The following is a 25,430-nucleotide window of genomic DNA, read 5'->3' on the forward strand; positions in this document are numbered from 1 at the left end:
TTAAATCGAGTGATTCTTGAGGCTTTTGTGCACTAAGGGGTGCATGCGTGCATACGTGTGTGTGTATTGCTGAATTCCAGTAAAGTGCAAGTGTTTCTGAATAATAAGTTTTGAGAATTCCCTCCCCTCCCTTTTCTTTCCTTCAGCATTGTACTTAAAGCAGAGTCAGACACTGCCCTTATTTTAAAACAAACAGGTCTGTAAACTTTATGTGCAGCATTTAAATACTCATGTTAAAATTCAAACCCAGTGCCCACATTTCCCTGAGTGCTGTCAGTTTTATGAGATGAAACTGGGAGCTTGAGTCGAACAACTAATAGTATGCAATGTGCAAATGCTGCCTTCCAACAAGTGTTTAATGATGTTGGGGTCAGTTTGCAACAGTTAAGACAATTCTTTCTTTTTCTGAACTGCTTATAACCTGGTGATGTCCTAGCTACTTTTATTAATCTAGTAAAATATCTTGGCAAATGAAGTGGCAATGGGAGTTATTAGATTCAGAGCATTCAACAATGGCTGAAATGACATAAAGTTCTTTCGCTTAATTAGCATCTCTTTTGGCTGTATAAATTTGCAAGACTCCTGCTCTGTTTGAAAATAGCTGCCTAAGTTGAAGTTTTTGCTCTTGAAAGAACCTTGTGGATGTAATTTATCCTACAAAGATTGCACTCGGTGTATATGCAGGGCTTTTGCACAGCAAATTTATTTTTGCCTTCAGAATGTGTTTTTTTATTTTTAAACAGTAATCTTGTTTTCCCTCTGTAATATAGTTCCCTTAAAAAGAAATTCTGCCCTTTACCCCTGTCAAAGAAATTCTTTGGATTGGATCACGAGCCACTTAGCATGAGGAAGATTTCCTGACATGGGTCATTTCCAGTTTCTGCTTGCGGGTCCATCTGTATTTGAACAGTTGAAGGGCAGGGTGCAGCAGTGTGGACCAAAGGATGTAGAAGGATGATGAGAGCCCTGACCTTCATTGTGGGCAGCAAGAATGCCTGTATTTTGAGCACAGTGGCAAATACAGGGATAGCTGTGCCCACATCACTGTAGGGTGCTGAGAGAGGATTTAAGAGTGTTTTCAAGTGGAATCGCCTTCCTCCTCAACCCTTTCCTATTCTAATATAAATTTAGTGTTAGCATGTTTTAGTTCTCTCAAGCAGTTGTACGTGATCCTAATAAATTGCAGCACTACGTAAAATGTGTTCACAAATACCGCCTCTGTGTTGCTGTGGACAAGAAACCTACTGCTGCTTAGGCGTCCCTTTGGCTAAAGAGAGTAACATCTTAAAGTCTACTTGCACAATCTCCTGTTATCATGTGAGTTTGTCCCTGTTTTCTAAAATGACTTGTTTTAGTCTCAGCTCTCTCAAATATCTAAAAGGAAAGATGAAGCAGCCAAAGCAGAAAAGGGAAAAGTGATGAAACACATTCCTTTTGCTGGAATGTACACAACCATTTTTATTCTGCATTTCACTTGTTGTACTGTGGCTGGTTCTCAAGGAAAAACAAGTTTAAGTGCCAGCTTGCTTTATTAGGGAAGACAGATTGTTTTATTTCTGTCTTTTGAATGAAGCTCTTAGTAAAGCGGGCAAAAAGTCAAGAGTAGTTAACTGTTCCTCCTCAGAGGAGCTAAGTTCTAGACTTTGCATTACCTCACTCTGCGCTGCTCACCTGCAGAACCGAGTCCGTGGAGCAAGCTGTGTGGCTTCTCTGCGCATAGGGGATGGAAGTGAGACCACACAGTTCTTCAAGTTTAGAAGCTTCGACTGGGCCCAGGACTGCTGCTCTGAGCCTAGAGCTATCCCGCTATCCCCAAAATGCTTGTTAACATGTCAAACAGACAGAGCAGTCCTCACGCACAATTTAGGTTTTACAATAGTTTGTTTCCAGTTTTCCATGATCTGGCAAATGCAGGAACTGTATTGGGTTTGTCGTAGTCATACACAAGTTCAAAGCATGTGTAGCGTTTTGACCCAGGGTGTAATCTTTCCAGGGGTTTGTTTGTGTCAAATAGTGTGGTGATGGAGTACTGAAGTGGGTTGTAAAATCAAGATTAATTTCATGTTTATGTAAATCAGATTTGTTAGTCTCTTAATTCTGGTAATTTCCTGTGAAATGCTGTAGTTGACAGTGAAAAGAAGTTCCTGCACACTCATTGATTTGGTTTTTCTTTTCAATGAAAACTAATTGCATAGGTGGTTTATCCTTTCTTAGAGTGATCAAAGCAGCTTCAATAGCTGTGAAAAAAATTGACAAATCTAACATTGAAGCATGGAAGAATTGCTTGAGTGAGAAACGGAGCTGCTTTTGTAGGAGTAGAAGGGAAATTCTCATCGAGATTAGGAAAAAAAAGTAAAGAAAAAAGCCTCCTTTGCTTATTTAGCAATAAAATCTAGTGTGCTTCAGGTTCATGCCAAATGTGTTTCTTCTCATCACTACTACAAGAACCTATCTTTATTTATTTTTATTTTTTTTCTTTTTAAAAGTTCTCTTTTCAGATGCCTGATGTCACGGTCTTGATTTTCTTTCAGACCCTAACTGTACACTAGAAGACAAGGCAGAAGATGGAGAAGTGCTAGACTGTAAGAAAAGGCCAGATGAAGGGGAGGAGTTAGAAGAAGAAGCTGTGCACAGCTGTGACAGCTGCCTCCAGGTGTTTGAGTCACTGAGTGATATCACAGAACACAAGATTAATCAATGTCAACTGACAGGTAAACAATACCACTTTGTGGCTTTGTGCACTATTCTGTTTTCGATTCCCATCCTCTGCTTCCATTCTCCCTCCTCTTTTCTCAGTTATTTTACTTCTGCACCTGAATGCTTAGGTGAGACTTTTATAAACTATATGACTATACTGTAAATGGAGTACTATAAATTTCGTTCTTATTGAAAGATGTATGGATAATCACTGCATTGTCACTGTATTTAAAGTGTTTGTTAGCTGTCTGAGCCTAGCTGCTGTGCATATTTTTTAGATTCAGATCATACAGATTTCTGTACTTTGCTTATACACAAGTTTTCCTAAGTCGCTGGTGAACGCATGGGGTCAAAGTGCAGCCTCGTAATGGATGAATATGCACACTGGCATGTTGCAGATCTGGACTGGATGTTGCATTAGTCTAATTTGTTAATGAAAAATGGCTTTTACAGCAATCAGTAACTGAAAGCTGAGAGGAATGAAGCAAATTGTGAGATGGAAAAAAAAAAATCCCGTTTTTGGTCAAGGAACAGAACTGAGCGCTGATAAGATACTACTGAATTGAGCAGAGCTGGGTGGATGGGCCTATAGCCAACTCGGGATTCCTCTCTGAAAGGATTGTAGACAGTCCCCTCACCTAGGAAACCACATGAAATCTGCTGAAGCATTTTTTCCATTCAGATTTAGTAGGTCTTTTGACATATACGCTGTAGGTCCGAATAGACTCAGTATCAACAGAAAGTCATTTTTATTATTTCATTGGATGGTACTTTAGTTTTAGTCTTTACAGTGTAAAGTGTATTTATTATGCAGTTATGTTAAAAACCTTTCTTTGTTATGACTTTGTAAATAAGGAAAGCCATCCTTCCCATTTGAGAATGCTTTTATAAAGTGTGTGTGCGCGCTTATATTTGGAGAGCTTTCTGAGTTATTTTTGGTTACAGTAGATCCATAGGCTAAGTCCTGGCAGGATGACATAAAAGTCAAGTAGCAGTACTGCTCATGAGGGCAAAGTGAGAAAAGAAGGTGAGCAGAAGAGGAATAAGGGGCAGGAGCTGAAGGAAAGTTGAGGAAATAATGTGAATTTGTCAAACAGTTTTAATCCTAACTTCAAATTATGGAAGATGAAAAACTGCTGCAGGAAGAAATATTTACTTTTATTAAATTTTTAATTTGCTTTTTCTTGCCTGTGAAATGTTTTCTAACTTCTGATACAGTCAGTCCTGCCATTCCCTGATCACTTCTGCAAACTTCTAGAATGCGTTTGTCTATATTACTCTTGGTTTATGGCAGTATGGTTATTCTCTTTTGACTTTAAATAACTTAATATTTTTCACTCCTTTTTTTTGTACCTCTGTTCTTTCTTTTGCTCTTTCTTTGTTGAAAAATTAGTGGCTTTAGCTTGTCTCTTCCTTCCATCTCCCAGAAAGCAATCCCCCTTCCCTGATCCTCTGGATCTCCCCTTTATTGCCTCAGATCCCATTTATAAACCCCTGATTTTTCACCTTGATCTGATATAGCTTTTTCTACTTTCTGGTTAGGTAGTTGCTGCCCCCACTCCCCACTGCTACCAAGTGGTTTATCTGCTTTGAAGCTGCAAGTAGAATGTGCTGACTGAACAGTGCTTGCACAGTTGGGTTGAGAAGTTGAAGAAAAGCAGGTGGGGTGCACAAAGTAGGAAGAGCCCCATAGCACTGCTCCTGAACACAGCAGTTCTTGCTGAGAGTTGTGTTGCTAAATTAGAGTGAAAACAAGTATGCTGAATTAATCAATTTGAGGTGCATGTGTAAAGTCAGAAATATATGTATAGCGTCAGAGGATGAGTGATTGAAAATGAATCTTGAAGGAAATTGTTGGTGTTCCTAAAAATAGCTTTGGCTCTCTTTAAGGAAACTTGTGATAATGAATGGGTTGAGATTGGACTGTTTGAAAGCTAATGAAGTGAATAAAAACCTAAACTGCACATCCTTCTGGACTGCCAAGTTGACAAAAAGCCAACTGTCCTCTGTTTCTGGATAAAAATGACAAAAATACACCTCTAAGTTGAGAGAGGGACCTGAATAGAATGGTCAGAGTTGACAATTTCTTCTTTCTCCCTCAAAGAAAGTACTGAGCAGGTGGTTAGTGAAGTGAATTCAATGCAGAGTCCTAAGCTGCATGTATGGCCTAACAGTAAGGATACAATATTTATGAAAACCTCATCCTTTAAAATTATTTTTTTAGCTAATCATTGATAAAATCATTGATAAAATTTTTTTAGCTAATCATTGTTGACAGACAAGCAGCTTACCTTTCTCTTCTGAAGCACGATACATATTTGACAAAAATAAAGCTTGCATTTAGCATCTTGGGCAAGCTCCCTGTACTCTTGCCTTTCCCTTGGATTTCCACCAGTGCCTTTGGGTGCCATGCTCAGATTCAAAGCTTTCAAAGAATGTATTACTGTGAATGGGTGGTTGCACCTCCCTTTCTCATCACAGCCTTCTGATTTGACAGCATATTATGTAATTGCTCTGATTGTCTCCTTTTGAAGGAGTCCAACTGAAACTAGTAAAAACTAGTTTCTAAACTAAAAACTAAAAAAAAAAAAAAAAAAAAAAAAGTGACCAGAGTTATTGGTCACTAAGCTGTTAATGAGAAGCAAGAGGTTTACCAAAACTGAATTTCTTGTACTGTGTTACGTTGTTTGGGTCAACTGTATTCTCTCTGGAGGAGGACAGAGAGTACTATCTATCCTGATTTATGGTCTTTCCAATCTTGGCCTCATCTCAGGTACTGAAGAGTTACCTAAGTTGGCCATTATGTAAAAACTCTAGGGCTGTCAGCCTCTGAAATTCACACTTCAGCTCTAAAGCCCTCCAAACCCTGATTTTTCAGATGGCTGAGCCAGCTGCAGCTTTCTGGTTTTACTGAGCTTTGGAGTTGGTGCTGTGAGATGCATAGGGAGCTGCAGTGCAAGAATTTATGAACTGTGCATGTTGACCCACTTGTAGGGTCATTTTTCCATACAGTTATACTCAGTAAAATCAACAATTACATCAATGGAACAAACGGGATGGCAAAACAATGTCTTAAGACAACCCCTTCGTAAAACTCCGTATATGAAACATCAGAATTGAGTGTTACAGTGTCTTGACTGCCCCTATTTCTTTGTAACATGCTTGAGAATAGGGTTTGCCACTGTAGATACACAAATTGTTACTGGGGCTTCTAGGTTTTGCCTTTGAAAATGTCAGATGTGTTCTTCTGAAGCTTTGACACTGAGTGGAACAGGCAACATTACTTTATTGAATCTTCATTCTGCACCCCCAGCCAAAGACAGGAATGGGGAGAAGGGAGCTGGTTTGTTAAATAGTGGTCCCAGTGGTCTGAAAGTGTCAGTCATCCGCACCTATTGAGAGGATGGTGCAAGATGAGAGTTACTTACAACTCTGTGAGATTTGGCTCTTAGGATCTTGAATTGCTGTTCTCTTGCAGATTTTTTCAAAGGAGAAGAAGAAAGTTCTCCCCAACTGATTTCTTCCTGTAATCTGTTGTTTGAATTGAACTCATGTTCTTTTTCTAGAGGAGGGCATAGCTGCTCTTTTATCCTAATGTGTGCGCTATTGATCTTTTCAATTTGGGTCTGATCCAGTATCTATTGAAGTCAATGAAAAGATTCCCATTGACTTCAATGGGGGCTGGAACAGGTCCTTCATGAGCTATTTAGTAATATTTTTTGCTATCATCTGAAATTCTTGTACTGAAGCTTTCTCTGAAAAGGTGATGATTTATTTATGTTAATTGCTGACAATTCCTGTGATGTTTGTGGAATACAGATAATGGATAAATGGAGGAGAAAGTAAAAAAAAATTCTTTGCAATATTTGTGACTATGGGCAGATAAGATGCTGAACCATATTAATTTAGTCATTACAGAAGATTAGTGATAAAAATATGGATTTATTGTGGATTGAATAGTGCTCCTCTGTGACGTTAATGCTTTTCTCCCTCTGTCCTTCCTTGTGGCATTTCCATTTAATAACTCATGAGCCACTTGCACCTTACCATCCTCTAAGTTGTGTGTATAAGTAAAGGATCCAAATCGCATGGCTATGAACTTGATGTCCTTCTAGTATATGTCAGTTTGGATCTCACTGTACTATCATGCAGGCAGGATCAAATGTGGTGCACTACTGATAAACCCTCAACTGCAACTTCTTTCCTTCTGGCAACAGAGGAAAAAAACCTTAACCTTTCGTACTTCTGCTGAACGTGCTATTGGTGGAACACAATTTGTCAGACTCCCTAATCTTCTCCTGCTTGATTTATAATCTCTTCTCCCTGCAGACAGTACATAGAAACACATAGTGCTTCGTGCTGTTTATTTCACTTTCCAGTCCAAACCCTCAGAGATAGTACTTCATGAGTTCTTCCCTATGTATGTGAAAGCTGCCTTTCCACTGGCTGACTCTGTTAAGAGACATTTGGCTCCAGCTTGGTTCTCTTGAAGATCCTGTAGGTCACTTTGGCATCAGAAGTCTCAGTCGTAACCAGAGCAATACTAGGAAAAGGAGCATCTTGTGGTGCTGCCTTGCCTGCAGTCAAACGTGCAGTGAGCGTGCCAGTCTATTTGGCTGAGTTGTTGAATAACTTGATGGCAATAGATGTGCTGGTACACAAGACTGTCATCCTCTTTCACCTGAGTGTCAGTAGACCCGGTGCATGTTACGTGGCTTCCCTGCTAGCCCCATTGACATCACAGGCTGTAGAACTTGTTTCAAAGCAGGCTACTGAGTTGAATGCAGTCCTAGCTTCAAGTCTAGGGGTGTTCTGAGGTAAAAATACATGAGGCATTTGTCCACTGGGGATATTTATTTTACCTTTAGATTATTAGATAGACTTAGTTTTATGCTTTTGTCTCTAGCTTAGTGCAAGAGCTTTGATAGGTTGAGTAATTATGTCAGGTAGAGCTGAGAGCCATTCATGTTATCCCGTAAGCTGTTTCTGATGTTGAAAAGTGTAGTGAATAAAGGCACGGGCTCCGTTTGGGGATGACAAATGAAATCGCTTTAATGTGAAAAGGCAAAGTCTTATATAGTGTCTTCCTACCCAGCTAACAGCTACCCCAGTGAATTTCCATTGAGCAATGACTAGTGCTGCAGCTGTGGTCCTTATCTTCATATTTTGGTTTTCTACTTGGAGTTATGTGTTCTTTTAACGATTCCAAAGTCTTCTAGCAAGCTTCAGGGCCTTGGCCGCTGGCTCTGTGGTTGCTGGTGATACAGCAGGTATACTTATAAGGCATTGTCCGCTTGCGTTGACATACTTGCAGCAGTGGAATCTTTTATGCCCATAGAAAAGGTTACTGGCTATAGCTGTATGTCCCCTGCCAAGGAAGAGATGCAGTCCTGCTCTCTAGCCCAGCTCAGAGATTCCTCTCCATTGACATCTGAAAATAACTCTAGCAAATATACTCGGGAGTAGTTGTTCTGAATGCTGCTCTCCATCAGCATGTATTATCACTAGGCTGGGAACTTCTAGCTACGTCAAAATTTCTGTGTTTCCAATTATGACCAAAACCAGTGCTCGTGGAAATCTTCCTCCTGTGTGGTTGAGAAAGACCGTCTTGCATGTCTGTAAATAAAAGGTTACGTTACCTAGCAGCTTCACAGACAGCATGCACCACTAGTGATCATGGACTTACCAAATGGGAGGTAATAGAGATTCCACTGTAATGGCTTCCTTCTCTTGCCTTTTTCTCTTCTTCCTAGTGCCCAGGAGTCTTTCATCTTTCTGAATGGGTTGGTAATGCCAAGACCATCTCCTTCACTAGACGATCTGAGAACTTTCCAGGGAACTTTGCCCCAAAGGATGTGTATGGTGCACAGTGAGACTACAAGATAAATCTTGTGAGCACTTGGCATTGCCATGCTTTGATATCCTAGCCACAATTACTCTTCCTGCTAGTAAAAGAATCCTAGAACTGGCCAAATATATTGCAGATCTTGGCAATTTTTTTTCAGTTTCCACTATCGATGTGGAGAAAAGATACATGGCAAAGGTCCTTGGTCATTTCTGCAGTACAGAGAAAAATGTGAGCAAGATAAAAGTGCTTCTGAGGACAAGGACCCTAAGAAGTTAAATCTATGATGCACTAAAAGCATATTCATCTGCCTCATTGCAGTTAGTGGCACTCTGCCAAGCACTGTTTGCCAAGTACAGTTACTTCACTTGAGAGAGTCACCCTGTTTCTCTTGAGAATTCCTGCACCAAGGACTGCATATGGATTTTACATTAAACAGTTATTGAATGAAAGACAAACAGTGCTTGGACTGGGGACTTGCGCTTAGGCCTCTCTTTTTCCTTAGAGGGCTTCTGTGTTGCTGTACTACAGAGACATACTTCTACTTTTCCATTTGCTTTGGACCACAAACTTCTGAGTTCTTTTCCACAAAATGACATTCTGTTTGACAGAGACAGTGGAAAGCAGACCCTTTCCTCCTGTTTCCTGTCCCAGCCAATACACACAGTAGTTCAATGCACTTCTTTGAGTCTGCAAGTTGTGGACTCAAATCCTTTCAGAATCATGTGGTCCAGGACCCATGTCTACAACTCCAAATCCTTATATTTGGGGAAAGAGGGGAATAGGGTGATATTCATAATTTTGAATTCAGAGAGCAGTTTAAAGCATGTCAGTGGGCTTGGATGGAAGATTTGTAAGCATTACAAAATGACCAAAGCGTGCTAAAATAGTAGCAATTTGGAGAATCTGCCATATGGAACTTCATATGCAGAACTGCTCCTGGGAAGGATAGATTGAAGGTCTTGATAATTACATTCTTAGAATTTCATATCAAAATTATATATAAATATATCTGTAGATAGCTTGATAGTGCTCAGATATGGAGGGAACGTCTATATACTGGAGCTGAAAGCTGTGAAAGTAGGCTGCATAGCCTTCATGCAGTTCTTCAAAACCCCTGTGCTTACCTTGAGAGACAGTAGATCCATGATGAACAGCCAGTATGGGCAAGGAGGCATAAACTCCTCCCCCTTTTGCTTAGAAAACATTAATCTCTGCTCTTGAGATTGTTAATCAGTCATAAAATCAGTAGATCTTCACCTCTTGGGTATTTTAAAAGCAGCCTGTTGCACTTCCTGGGGTGTCTGTCACTGACCCCTTGTAAATGAAAGCAGCTGATGTCTGTGTCACGGAACTGTTATGCTTGACTCAGGGAACCCCTGTAATAAACCTGTTCATGAGCGTTAATTGTAAATTCCAGGAGTCTTGTCTATGTGGAGTTGCGAGAGGAAGCAAGTGGTGGTGTCTTCCAAGGGGCTTTGAGTGCTTCCTGTATATCTTTCATTGATTCCCCCTCCCCCAATTTTGCTTCCTATTTTCCTCTTATCAGCTTGATTTTCCATCACTAAAACAGGGCAGGTGATTCTTTTTGCATGTACTGGCAAGGATAGCTTTGCTTGGCTTGTCTACTGTATGTGTCCACCAAGGACTTTATACCGTGTGAACCTGAACTCCCAATGTCGTGGCAAGATAGGAGATGAGACCTGGTGTCTCCGCACTAGTGAGGAAGCTGTTTCCTCGCTAAGTACCATGGACAGAGACAGCTCCTTGCTGGCCCAGGAAGTCCTGGTCTGCAGCAGAAACCACTCCACTAGGGACTGTAGATCTCATTGGCAAAGGGGTTTGGTGTAGGCAGCCTCAGTGCAGAGGTTCGAAGTCTAGTTCTTGGTACAACAGTCTCTCTTGGTAAAACTGTCTTTTACAATTAAATAATCTAGCATCATGTATGGGGCTCTTAGGGGTCATCTTGCATCAATCCGTGCCTATCTGGACAAAGAGGGTAGGCAGCAGAGTTTGGCCAAAATGCTGTTATACAGACAAGGTATCCACTCCTGTCTGAAACATGAATACAGTCATCCTGGGACAGACATCCCATATTTGAAACATGCTTTTGATCACTTTTGCTCAAAGCTTCTTAGGTAAATATTCTTCCACTGAAGATAAGGAATGAATATTGAGGATAGCAGTACACTGTTTTGCAGGTTGAAAGACCTCATGTGCCTGTCTCCGAGAATCTGTTTTAGTATCTACTCAGAGGTTTAGGTAAACAGTACACCTTACTTCACTGTCTTCTTTTCAAGTCATGCTCAGCAGCAGGACTTATGGTCATACTTCTAAGCTATATCAGAGGACATATCTATGTGGTGCTTTTTTACATAGGACTGTGAAAGAATTAATTAGGTGTACCTGACATGCCGTTGTGGGTGTGCACAATAGCATTGGGCTCTGGGACGGGCCACAATAACATTACAAATAATTCCTCTTGTGGCTTTGGTATTTTGTGCTTACCAAACTAGCTCTACACGATCATCCCTGTCTCCAAACACTGACTTTCCCAGCTCCCTTGCTTTTTCAGATTTAGTTCAAGTGCCTCCCTGGCATTCTGTTGAAAATCTGCCCTAGCTAGATCCAGAACTTTGCTTTATTACATCGACAGTCTGTTGCTCCATTTATTTATAGCCACTGCTGGGTATTCTAAAGGTCAAGCCATTTCCTCACAGAGCATTTCCAAATGGGCAGTACAGGATATCTCTCTGTGTTACCATTTGGCTACTGTATCTTTCTCATTGAATATTAACTTCGGTCTCCCAGTACTCAAGTGACATATCCCGCCTGTTTCCGAAGAGAGTCCAGTTTCTGAGGTCTGCCAGGGGATGGCATAAGCTGATCCACTGGCCTTTTTCAGACATTGTATAGAGGATGTAACTGCCAGAGTTCATTCCAGTTTGGGGAGAGCACTTTGGAGAGAGTACTAGAATCAGCATTTCATCTATGCAGCTGAAATTCCTAATTCTCATTTTCCAAGGAGGACAGTTGCCTGCAGGGAAGAGAAGGGAGGGGGCCAGGGGAATCATCAACACTGGCACATATGTGAAGAAGAAAAAATAGTCATTACTTACCCTATGATAACTATGCTGCTTCCAATTACTGTTGTAATCAATATGGATCCTGTGGCCAAGCTTGTCTTGCTTTTCACAGTCCTCAGTAATACAGACTTGGAATTGTAAAGCTGCTGCTGATACAGGGTCGTAGCTACTCTGACCTTTACCCAGTATAATGGGAATTCATGTGTATGATTCTAATAGACACACTATTAAAAATAAAATAATGATTGTCTGGTATGTATGCATATATGTACACCTACGGTCCATATTGACTACAGTGTTTCAAAGAATCAGTTACTGTAGAGTAAATCACATGTTGTTTATTACATGATTCTATTTTATTGAAATATTTATACATAATATATTGTCAGTGTATTGCAAAATGGGTCTTGTTGCGCTGACAAATTAGTCTTTTTAAGTGGTGAATTTCATGCAACTTCTAAAATAATTTTCTTGAAATACTTGCTGTTTTTATTATTGGTGCTTACTTTAATTACCATTTAGAAATGAACGGAATGGGAGGTACAACAGATTATCATTACTTATGTGTTGAGCAGTTAAATTCATAGCTTGAAAGCCAAATGTAACAAAATGCCCCACAGCTCTTTAACGCTTTGCTTAATACAGTTGTAGAAGAACCTTAATTCATGTTTATACAATCAGCCATAGAGCGTTAAGGCTTCCAGGTGATCTGGTAGTTCACTAACACACTACCTATGTGGGCTCTGTTTATCCTCTCAAGCATCATTTGGAGGGGGGTAAAAAACCCTGCTTTTTATGAAAAAAAGAGAGAATTGTTGGAGGGAAAAGGTCCTTAACAACATTCCAGTCCTTGCCAGGCTTGGCATAATAACCTCTCTGAGATGGTTGTTCCATACTAAGTTAGTTAGATGGAATAGGCTTAAGACAAAGAGAAAGCACATCTTAATTCACCCAGTATGTTCTGAGCTATACCTGTTCTTTTTGAGAAAGACATCTATTGTATTGAATATTTTGTTATGGAAATCCACTGTGATATTCCAATAGATATTTAGCCCTGACACAGAGCACTGCACCTACGGAAAATGCTGGAACCTGCAGACCCTTTTACTAAAGCTCCTCTATTTTTCACAAAACACCAGATATGCCATTAATTCCAACTGTTTTTCCAAAATTACTAATAGTTGAGGCAAGCTCTTTCTTAATGTAAACCCTTAATATTCCTAATTTTATATCCCTGTACTTGTACTAAGAGGTCATAGTCCTTAGTTGGGAATATCATTTGGGAATGCTGTAGTGTAACTGAGATCTATGACCTCTTAATAAGCATCAGGAGAAAGAGATGGGGATCATTCTACAACATGCCCTGGGGGTACTTTCCCTTCAAGAAGGCAAGCTGGAACTGTTCAACTTTTTTCTTTCTCTCAGTTTTTTACCTTCGGGGGAAATTGATCGATTTGGAGATGATTATTCCATAATCTCTGAATTTTTTCTACACTGCAACGGGAACTCCTTGAAGTTTAAAGGGGTTATGTCTCCTGTGTGCACTGTGGAATGAACCCAAGGAGTTCATGGGTACAGCAGTTCTCTCAGCACAGTTAGTGTGATAGTAGGCAAGGTTGGAACTAAAATACCAGGAGGGTCTTGTGGACAGAAAAGAGTAAATTTGTTACTACATTTGGCTGACTAAGTATGATCACTTCTCTCAATGGATGCTTTGGGATTTATTTTGGGTGGAGGAAAATGGGGGTTTCACAGAAATATGCATGTATTGAAGACTGGCAGTTATCACGGTGAATTGAAGCAAACTAGAAAAGGTGGACTGGCAGTTGACTTCTAAAAACTCAAATTTGACAAAGTATTTGTCACAGCTGTAATAATGACATGAAACACTGGAACTTTATCTGTGAAATTTCGAGTTAAATTTAGTCTTAATAATGTTATCAAAGCCGTGTTAAGTTTATACATATACAAGTAAAGTGATTTAATAGAAGAAAAGTACTTTTGTCTGTAATACTTCTGACATGCATAAAATACAGTAAATTATTTTACCTGTATGTAAACAAGGGAAGTATACTTTCAACACAGAAAATGAACAAGAGTGCTTCAAAATGTCTTTTGAAATAGAACTCTGTGTAAGACAGTGCCATGGATTGCCACTTGGTCAATATGTATAATATATGGGAATTCATTTTAAATTTCATAAAAATACCTGTCACTCGTTTATTATCTCCCTCACTAAGACCAGAACTGGTGTCTCTCATTTGTTTTACTGCTGGATCCCAGCAGGAAGTGTAGTCTAGTGACTGAAGGAAGGTTGGGTGACTCATGCGGGGGAGGCTGGAGAAGGGTCAAGTTTTTCAAGTGCTTCGCAAATCTCCTACCAGCTGTAAAAGCAAAGCATAGGGAAATGAAATGGCAGTTGCTAATTTACCTCTCTCTGACAAATGTAAGCTTCACCATGAGTGCATAATGCATCAGTTTTACTGTTAACACATAAATTAACATCAATAACTTTTCATATGTATGTATTTATTTCTTATTGCTAATATCTGACTTCGGTACGTGGCCAAAAATGATGCTTGGATTTTTGCAAAGTGCTGAGCATGTTTGATCGTTCCTGTAAATTCAGTTTCTAAGCAACAAATCCTTTGTCCTGAACTATTTTAATATGTCAATAATCATATGTTCCTGTATGTTTCTAATTATTCTTCTAAACTGCATTTGAAATACTTAAAACAGTTTTAATATTTGCTTATTCTGTCATGTTATGATTAGAATATTTTGCATTACAGGACAGTCTTTCCTTCACTAGGCATCTCTGTAGCCTTACTGGAGAATATTTTTCAGTTTATGTCCATCCGTTTTTGACTGTAATCTGTGCTTCACTGGAACCAATGGAAATGTCATTGTTATGTTCATTGAGGGCAGGATTTCTACTAGTGAGTTCAAATTCTCATTCAGTTGTATTATTGCTCTCAGAATTATTCTCCGTGGCGCTCAGAACTCTGCCATTCCAATGGTCTTTATCATTTCAAAATTGTCAGTTCTTAACTAACTTCTTTCCGAATAGCACTTTCCAAACAACTGATCATGATATTAACTCTATAGTTGCAAGCAGTTTCCCATGGCAGGTTAGTTTGAAAGTAGAAAATCTTCTCCTGTCTGCCATGATACCAGATGCTTTTTTAGGAAAAAAAAAAAAAAAAAGGTAGAAAATGGAAGAATGCAGTTTATCTTATTAAAAGTAGATTCTGCCTTTTTTGTAACCCTCTCCCCCGTCATTGTCTTTGATCCTCTGATCTTATTTGGCATGTTTATTCTTGCTACCAAAGCACTGCCTTTCTGTCCTTGTTATCTTTATACTTTCCATTCTTTTACTGAGTGTTTCTGGAAGTATGTTTTTATTTTTGTTGCCTTTTCCACTATCAGCAGGTTGGGTATCCCTGCAGTTCTTCCTTTGGCTGAGAAAGGTGGAGATGATTTTCTCTTGTGCTGGAGTATCCCACTGTTTCTCTCCTTCTTGTCTGTTTTCCTTCTTTTTTCACTCTCCTGTTTTCTGCTGTTTGGCCCTGTTCCCTTTTTTGCCTCTAGGATCTCTAGAACAGTGCTACTATTCATATTGGGTACTTCAGCAAGAATTGCAGACTGAAACTCACTCAACATACTTAGTTTCATTCTACAGCCTTTGCTGGACTTTTTATAGGAACCAAGAACACAGATGCAATCTCAGGTCTACAGCCCATCTTGTTAGATGCACAATCATCCATTGCAACAGTCTCATTCTTGATTTGATCACTTTTTTGATCATTTTTATCAATGTTCCAGCTTTTATGTAATTTTTTCTGGGAATATGCCGCAGTGGATACCACTGGAAGTATTACAAGAAGTTCCCAAGTGGTAGGGAACGTGTAGCACAGGGTAGAAGAGCTTTTGGTATTCCGAGGACATAGGCTTTTTGTCATCTCAGTGCAGGCATAGCTGGTCCTGGTTTATTGTTGATAGTAAGTATATGTATACCGAGTTGGCTTCATGAAAGGCTTATAGCCTTTTCTATTGCATTTCAGTTATTGGACAGTGCCCGAAGTGCTTAAAATTAACTTGTGCAGTTCTCCTCTATGGGCATGGAAAAAGGCCCAATACAAATTAAAGGCTAAATTCTCCCTATTGCAAAATTCATAGGCCTGGTTACAAAATCAAAGAGAGTGTCTGTATCCTGTGAGTCCACAGCTTTTTTCATACATTGTTTTTGAAGTCACACCTCAATTAGTAGATCTCATGCTTTAAGGGTGGTGGAAAGGGCTAGCAGTTGTAACTGATTGATAAATACGTGTTCAATGTGTCAGTGTTGTTCTTTGCATGCAGAGCAAACCCTATGTTTGCCTGTAAGAATTGCACAATGCCTTTCATTCTCTATGCTCCAAATCTTTTTTTTTTTACCACTGTTTATCTACAATACCACGAAATGTAGCCGGCTCTGCAGAAGACAGCAGCTAAGACCCATGAGACATAGTAGGGGGAGACAGGGAACTCTGGCCAACAATAATGTGGCAAACCTCCTGCTCTTGTGAAAAATGCCACAGGATCTCTGCTGTCCACAAAAAGCAGATTGCACTGCAACTTTTAAGATCTGAGAATGGGTGGATTATTCCGCACGTGCATTGCCAAAAAATGGCTGATGCTTTGTTTTTCAGGTGAGTTGTACTCGTGGGAGTTGTGCGTTTCAAAATGGTATGATACTTCTTTGTGACTCCTTCGTTTCAGAGGTAACTGACAGCACGAGCTCTTTTCCCATAGACGGAGGGAGGCTAGTCCTGATAACCCAGCCATAGCTGTAGAAACTGTTCCGCATGCAAGGGCTGTCAGTCCCACATGATTCTGAATCATGGGGTCGAGGAAGCGGCTCAGGGTAGTGTTTAACCCTACAGTCATATCCTGGCCCTCCCTCTTCTCCTTACCTCTTGTTCTTTGGGAGCTCTAGCACAATATTTTGACTTGTGAGCCCAGAGGTTTGACTGTGTGGCAGACACTTAAGGTAATTATGGGCTTACTTATACATTTTACTGTCAAATTACGTAATTTTCGATAGAGGGCATAATGTATGCTTTCTAATACAGACTCGTTGAGGCTTGGGGTTCTGCCTCTTATTAGATAGCTTAGAAATCAAACCACGTGTGATAACATACCCCACTACAATTGCCATAAAATCCATGCAGCATTCCTCCCTTTCATTCCATAACATTCTAGGATGTATAAATACAGGATGCACTGTGGAAGAAAAGTTGGAATTTGGAATCTTTTACTGTAATATGTGGAATGTGTTTACTAGACTGTGGAAGCTATTAGGGTACAGGAAATGTTGTGTATTTAGGTAGTCACTGTGCTCTTAGTGTATTGAGACATGGAATAATCATTCTTCCATCAGCCAAGTGTAGTAAATGTGTTTTTCAATCCAAATGTTATTTGCATATTTTATTGGTTTGCCAGCTATTCTCTTAATGATGAAGTGTATTGTTTTATCAGAACTATGTGCCTACTTCTGCGGAAGGGGAATGGGAAGAGCCGAGAACAACATCTTTTATAAACAAATGAAAAAGAAATTCATTGTTTCACTATTGACTAAAGATAAGTTTTGATTACACATTGAAATTGCATTTGGTGGCAGTGGAACTGAAGAAATTTTACTATGGGTGTAAAAATGGTTCTTATTTCCTCTGCTCCTATGGAAGTGTCTTTTTCTGGATGGAAAGGAGACATATCTTTCAGCATCTTTTTCTATAAAAAGGTGTTTCAGCATTTGGCTGGCTCTAAGTTGTTCATTCCAGTATCCTTTTTCTCCTTTTATTTTATACATTGCTTAAAAGGCTGGATTCTTCTTTCTTACGCTTCTGAATAAGCAGTTAAATCAAATTGAAAGAAAAGTCATTGGGAATTAATTAGATGGCATGTTAGCTTTAGAGACATGGCTCCAATATACAGCTTTGTGGTTGCCTTTCGTATGATGATGTTTGCCTGTAAAGATACTGTATGTTAAAATTCTAATATAATTATGTGTTTCAATTAAAAAGAAGCTTTGCAATTAACATTTTTGCTAGCATTTCATCTGTGAGAAACATGGAGAGACTCTCTTTTTTTGCCTCAAGAAGCTGTATATATCATGTTCTGGATCCAAAAAGTTCCTATTTTCGTATGTGGATAGCTAGCCTACGCTGTTGAAATGCTTCTAAAATAACACATGTAATGTTATATTATTGTGTAAGTAAAGACTGTAGCATTCCCTTTTTCCAGACCTTATGAGCATAATCAAGCGTACAATATTTTAAGAAACACTAAGCCTGTCTGAGCAAAATGCCTTCAGGATCTCATACTTCTTCTCTTATTTCTCTCTCTTTTTTTTTTTTAACCTGGCTCAGATTTATGTAGTTCATTTGAAGTTCATGCAGTGAGTGAATTAATCATTCAAAGATGTATAGCTAAGTAAAGGTACTTCACTTTAAAATTTGCAACTCCAAAACTGATCTTGTTAAGTGAGTCCTCATATGTTCTTTGGCATGAATCTTGTGTACCCAGTCTGTGCTGTTTTCTAGAAGCTAGAGCAGGAAGGAGGAAAAGAATAAAATTCCTATTTCCACACTTGTTTCTTCCCTGATATTTTAAATTAAATCCACTCACTAAGCCTACTTTCTTGGCATTACCAGAACTACCACTGTTTTCTCTAAGTTGAGAAAGCATAAAGAAGTTATTCCTAGACTGAAAGCCAGTAAACTTCAGACTAGAATTTACCTTTACAGATAAAGGTAAGTAATTTCACAGAATATTAACCTTCTCCACATTGCATCATTTTTCAAGGCCATTTTCCTCCTTCTTGTATTCCCTCCACGGTTTTCATTTATTTTTAAAATTTCTTACCTTTCTTCCTTTCTGTATTACATTTGCTGACAATATGGAAGACTCCTGTCCTGGTAGAAAGGGAAATGATGTAGATGTGTGTTTGATCTGCTGTTTTTTTAAAATAACTTATGAGTAGTAAAAATCTGAACATCAGCGACTAATGTTTCCCTTTCAGGACCCTTGTGTTATGATCATTTGTGTCTTCTTTCAGAAGATTCATAAATGAAAGAACAGACATGGTTATTCAATATAGATTTGAGGAAGAAACTGGCGAAATTATTCTACTTGATTGCCAACAAGAAAATTAATGGAAGCCATTGCTCCCTCATGAAGAAAATAGGTTTAAAGTCCACTCATTTTTTCCATTGTTAAGTTGTGAGTAGATTTTAAGCTATTTAAAATTACTGATCCTGAAAAGCCAACCTACATGAAAGAGGTTCAGAGAGCACATAGTTGAATGTGGAGGGGACTAGGTGAGGGTAGGTGAATTGGATAAATTACCATCACTTTTCATAAGTAATTACTTGCAGTCATAATACTCTGCTTCATGCAGGTAATTAATAACTCAGTGTTTTCATCTGTTTTAATTTTTTTTATATATGATTTTGAACTCCATTTTGCGATGACTGATGAAGAAATACTGAGTGTGTCTCTCTTAAATCCTTTCGGTCTGGGGTTTAACTCCCAATGTGACAGTATCTTTTTGCCTTTGGCCTTTGCTGTATGTATCCCCACCGTGTCTCAGTAAGGTTAGGAAGATGTAAGGGTACTTAAAAATTAAATAAAAAAGTAAATTTAATCACTTAAGGTGAGATATATATGTCTGCATCCAAAGCTGTGATCTTGAAACACTGTACTCAGCTGTTACCTCTCCTAAAAGACACCTCTCTAGCACACTTAATGGTCTCGTCTCAGTCTGAGCCCAGAACTGCCACTGTTTTCTCTAAGCTGAGGAAGAGTAAAGAAACTATTCCCAGACTGAAAAGCAGTAAACTTCAGACAAGAATTTAACTTTACAGACAAAGGTAAGTAATTTCACTGAATATTAACCTTCTCCACATTGCCTTGTCCTATTGACCATCCCACAATCTAAAGCTTTCCACGATTCCTTCCAGGCCGTCAGGGAAGGATTTTTTTGCATATGAGGTGAAATAGTGTACCAGGGAATTGTTATTCAGGAATGCTTCACATCCAGATTTGGGTATTAAGATGCACAGGTTGTTTTAAAAGAAAAGTAACACACAGAGAAGATATAATGATACCACCCTGTCTCCTGCCTGTTTAGATTGCTCTTAAATAGCATCATGAGGTTTAAGTGCAGGAAAATGCTGGAGATCTCTATTACAGCTGTGAGGAATAGTGGACGTGAAGATGAGGTTCTTTGTTTAGTAGTGTTGCATTTCTCCCTATTCTTTGCCCTTTTTCCCTTGGCTTAAGTGGGAAATGGGAATGTATGGCATTCCAGGATGAAATTACTGGTACAAAGCAGACCTAGTAATTTAATTAGAATTGCAAGCTAGCCTTTTCCTTGTACTGATTATGGTAGTTAATACTGTGACAGAGAAGCGAGTCGTAGTGTATGCACATACTACCAACCACTCCCACAACGGATTTCCATATAGCTGTAATAGTACTGAACTGTACTATTTTTTTCATGTTGTCCTTTACCCATGGCAGGTGATACCATTGTGTTTGGGATACAAAGTGAATTCTTGTGACTCTGAATTTAGGCTCTGTGTAACCTGACTAAGAAGTAAGATCTGGCGGTATAAAAGTTACACAAACAGTGCTTTGCTACAAGGTTATATATTGATTTAAACCACTGGGTCATATCCTCAAAGCTTCTATTTCAGAGAACATTTTCTGGGACTCTTTCTTTATGAGAAGTCCAGTAGGCCTTGAAACAAATTGCTACTATTTATATAATTGCATACAGAAGTGTGTGTTTTATTTAAGATCACAAATACCTATCTGTGACTCCAAATTAAAGGATGAAGCTGTAAAGATTAGGGGGCAACAGCTGTTATCTCTGGTTGTTTTGCATACCTGTATATCATATAAATTTGTTCAAATTATTTGAAAATAGGTATGCGTAAAAGTATATCCAGCATTTAGTTTACTGACCATAATGTGCTACTCATTGAAATGAGATTATACTTGCAAATCGATTTCCAGTCTAAGTAATTTTGCAGATGTGTAAAATGTCTTGTGTGGAAGAAATTAAAGGGTGGCAAATTGTGTAAGTAAGGTGAAGTGGAGAACACAGTTGCTAAAATCTTTACTTGCAGAATAAACGTCTTAATAGCTGTAAGGATACAGAAGTGTTCAGGACCTGTGTCACTTTGTACTGATAGCTAACAAAACAACCCTCTGTTCCTCCACCTTCATCATTGCTCCAATTTTATGAAATTTAAAAGATTTAAATATTGGTATGAATAAATGTGACCAGGCAAAACAATAAACAGGACTGTATCTCTGTGCTTTTAAGTGATACTGAAAGCAGAACTAACATCCAAAATAAGGGAACAGAATTCTGAATTTGAACGTAGTTGCTTCAACATACTCACAAAAAGATACTTCTCTAGAAGTAGTAGTTAGATATTATTGTGGCAGCCTTCATCAGCCTTTTGCTTGCTGTTACTTCTTGGTGTTTACTATAGCAAGAGAAGAAGTAAATACTTGAGGAAAGGGCCTTGTGCTCAGTGTAGTAACCAGATTGATGTAGGAACATAAGCTGAATCTGATCAGAAACTCTTTGTTCATAACATGCGTGTCTGCTGAAGTACAGAAAGGCTGAACACAAGCAGATAATGGACATTCAGATCCCTGTATTGCTGAAGTTACCCAGAGTTTTGCATTGTGGTCAGGGTATCAAAAGGGAAGACTGATGAAGAAATGTGTTGCATAGAATAGAGAAGAATGGATCTCAGTGCTACGACCCTTGCAGTAGTGAACAGTTACTGTGTTATGTCTGTATTGTATAATATAATGCCACGCAGAGAGAGTTTAACTCCCTGAGTAAGGTAGTTGTATTAACTTTTGAGTTAACTACTCCTCTTTCTCAAGATGCCGCTTCAGTTCCAGGGTTGGCTAGGTCCCCAGTAACTTGGGTTTTTTATGTTTGCTTTAATGCACAGCATGTGTGTGCCAAGTCTGTGTATTTGATTTGCAATGGACAGAAATGTGGTAGTTTCTGCATAACTTTGTTGTTGATGTTGTATGTTTGTGTAGTGTGACAGTCCTTTTATAGAGTCAACTCTTTGAAATACAAATTTCTGTAGAAAACAGTAGTTTCACGCTTGTGTCCCCTGAACTTGGCAAAAGTGACTGAATCCAAGAGACAAAGTCTTTCTGCAGCTAAAGGCAGAGGCGTAGTTAACTTTGAATCCATTGCACAGCCTGTTGAATTTGCCCGTTTGCTGTTGGCTGCTGTAAGGTAGGGGAGTGTACAGGTACCTTTCTGAACAGGGGAACAGGGTTCAGTCTGTTAGCAGACACTTCTGTGTGTCACACCCTCGTTACAATATGTTTCATTTGATATTCCATTTTTCCTTGTTAATTTCATCCTGTCAGTAGTTAAAACCAGGTAATTTGATCCAGAAATTATGTGAATCATCTATGGAGAATTGAAGCATATGGAAATTTAACATGAAAGAGAGACCTGTCTTGCACCTGTTTTTCTGTGCCAGTATACAGTGACCCTAGAGAAGTTAAACAAGGAATTTTCTTTTGAAAGAGAAGGCAGAAATTCTGCATGATATTAAGGAGAAAAGAGCCTCCGGGAGGATCTTTCAATCACTCTGAGCTGACAAAATGCTCCAGAGCAGCACAGTCCACTTTTAATGTCACGTTGAAAAATGGCAACACAGTTCAAGGGTGTGCTATTAGTATTGCCAACCCAAACTTCAAGTGTACATGTGATGGAAAGGACCCTGCTGTAGACCACTAGCTCAGTTGCTGAGTGGTAGTAACTTGCGAATACTAGAAGGTCTTTTTTTGAGATCGTATTAGGCTCAAAAAATCATTGAGGAAATTTGAGATCTTATTAGGCTCAAAAAATCATTGAGGAAATTAGAATCATTGATTTATTTATCATTATTTTTAAGCTGGAGCATTCTGGCTGGATTTTAAATATAGAAAATGAAAACAAAAGAGAATAACCTTGTGAAGTATAGGCACTGCTGCCATATTTATTATTACCCTGTGTCTCACTCAGGTGGTGTTCACAGTTACCTGGACTACTATCAGACCTATGCCTGGAGGACATCTAGAGTGCTCATGAGACAGGGCTTTATAGAGCAGACTCACACAGCAGTCTGCTTCAGAAATGAAGTGATTGCTGGCCAGAAGAAATGAAAAGAGAGCATTACATTACTTCTCACTGCAAATGTGATCTGGACCAACAAGCTGTAACCTGCACTGACAAGAAAATGAGCCTTGCCACTGTACTTTATGGGAGTGAAAGCATTTTGGGGTAAAATGTAAGGTAGTTTCCCTTTGGAGGTACGAGGGATTGCCATGTCATTAGAGACACGGTGAAGCTCTGGAGTGGGAAACCATAGAGTGGTTCTAGTTAGCAACTTCTTGAGGCATCCATGTGTCGTTTATCAAATTTGCCTTTTGTCTGTCTGAAAACAGAGAGAAGAAAGGAGATGGTCCCTACATAGTTCTTCTCAGTGAAGTAAATAATCTTGGTTCACTGAGCAGAATATAAAACCAAGTCATTCTTGATGATATATGCCATAATGAATGCTTGATTTTGAACATTTGAGGAGTACATGTCCCTCCTCAAAGCCGCACTCTCCTAGCTTCTCTGACTGAAGAGGCTGAGAAAAGTGTTTTAAGGGAGGAAATCTTGATGGCACATCACAGTAGGCATTTATAGACTGTCATGGCAAAGAGCTCTGTGTGAGGACAAATAAATACATGAGCTTGTTCTTAGTTTAAAGAACTGTGTTTGCCAGGGATCATAAAAATGGGAGCAATAATTAGAATCAGTATGCAAATGCTACATAAACTCTCCACAATTAATGCCTACCTCAACTGTAGCTTTCTTCCCCATTTTGTTTCCTCCTCTGGAACATTTCAGCCAAAACACAGCCCACACCAAATTGACACGGCAGCATCAAAGCTGACAAATCTAAACTGTGATAAAATAAAGGAAATAGAATCCATGCAGTTTAGAGATTTTACAGAGGGAACCTGCCAGCTTTTCAGGAGGAAACCAGAGGAGTGTTCTTTGAGTAATGCACCTCAGGAAATCTGTCCTCTGTCAAGTATAGGCTCCAGGTTAAGTAAGACTAGAGGTAAGAGCAGCACTGTAAGCTATGGCTGAAAGGAATCTGAGGGTCCAAGTGAATGATGAAACACAGAGCAATGATGTTCCTGTATGAACCCTTATTCAGTAATGGCATTTCTACATCTTTGATCAGCTAAAGTTTTGAAGTGCTCTAAAGATGAAATTCTGTAGGAGAATATAAAGGTAATATATACTTCAGTCTATACATCGAACAATGAGACTCTGACATCACACAAGAAAGCTGTTTGACCGTTGGCTTTTTCTGGATAGCCAAAACATGGAAACTCAGCAGGAGTACAGCAGAACACCACAGAATTGAGGCATGTTTGTTCCTTTTGGAGAGAGTCCGTGTGGTCTTTCTGTGCCTCTGGGTACTGTGACTCACTGCTAGTACGCCAGGCTGGGTGTTGGATGGCTTGTCTTCACCTAAATCTTGGTCCTGGCAAAACTGTCATTGACAGAAATCAGAAAAATGTAATTCTTCTGTCCTTTTCTTCATGCATGCAGTCACCAGGAAGGGTGATGTCAGGAAACTGCGTGGCACCCCACAAGAAAGCACTCTTGGGTGAGCAAGCAGTAGTCATCTTAGGAGGAAAACAATACATGGAGTCACTGCATGACTCCATACATTATTTCCTCTGTGCTCTTGGGACCACAGATGAGTCAACAACAGTTCATGGTTTGTCGTAACAAAAGTAGCTGACAATTGTAACAAAATCAGTATGGCTGCTTGGTTCTCATCCAGAGCCAGCGGGAGGTTCTTAACCAACAAAGCCAATGCAGTCTAGTCTATCAGAACATCTGTTGCTTATGAGGGGAATGATGTAAACAAAGAACAGCTCTTTCTTCTTATTTTATCTGCTCATTAACAATGTGATGCCTTGTGAACCATAAACATACAGTGTGTGTTGCTTACTGGCTTTGGTGCTGATTATGCTGTTGGCAGATAGGAAGTCTCCTCTTTTAAGATGCTTGCAGCATTGTTGCAGGCATAAGGGTCAGGAGTGGACTTGCATCATTGAAGTGGCCAACTATTGTAGGGGATGATGCTGCTGGTGCCTAGTTTTCACACTCCATCAACAGTGTGATTTTGGACTATCTCCCTCACACCCAGAGCTGTAAAGCCTGTACTGAAAGACAAAAAGCCACAACTATACTATGCCAGAAAGAGACCACAGAAAAGACTGAAGCCGTCACCAAAATGTTCTTGAAGGAGCAGGGTATTTTTAAAATAAACCTTCCAAAAGATCAGTGGAAGCAGATGATGCTACACTGTGGAGGAACAGTCTCTCATACCTGGTGGAAAAATTCTGTTCCTGAATTCCTTATCATGTGACTGATTTAACCTTCTGTATATGGGAGTACGCTGCCGCCAGGCACCCAGAGTGAGAAGAGGGCTTCCCTCACACATTTATGCAAATTGTGGCTAATCTCAAATGCTCCATAAGATGAGGGAAAAAAGCCTCATAAATTGTGCATCAAAGAGAAGGATTAAATCCTGCTTCATTGTGCCAGGTGACCACTTAACTCCCTGAATCATGGAAAAGAAAGGAGAGATAAACAAGAATGAGTCTCTTTTTCAAGCCCACCTCAACTCTTCTACCCAAGCATAAGG

The 25,430-nt window shown here is 39.3% G+C and overlaps 1 protein-coding gene across 11 annotated transcripts in view; it reads left to right on the forward strand.

The window, feature by feature from the left end:
• The window catches only part of ZNF521 (zinc finger protein 521), a 235,871-nt gene that overhangs the window by 21,741 nt on the left and 188,700 nt on the right, over positions 1–25,430 (forward strand). For all 11 annotated transcript variants that reach the window (XR_008448491.1, XM_054058508.1, XM_054058515.1 and 8 more), the window contains one exon: positions 2,532–2,711. Coding sequence is in view for 9 of the 11 variants with exons in the window: in XM_054058508.1 (XP_053914483.1) it covers positions 2,532–2,711 (180 nt within the window). In the remaining 2 variants the exon portion in view is untranslated. The remainder of the gene's footprint in view (positions 1–2,531; positions 2,712–25,430) is intronic.

This window comes from Cuculus canorus, chromosome 2 (genome assembly GCF_017976375.1).
Source record: "Cuculus canorus isolate bCucCan1 chromosome 2, bCucCan1.pri, whole genome shotgun sequence".
In the NCBI taxonomy this organism is placed as follows: domain Eukaryota; kingdom Metazoa; phylum Chordata; class Aves; order Cuculiformes; family Cuculidae; genus Cuculus; species Cuculus canorus.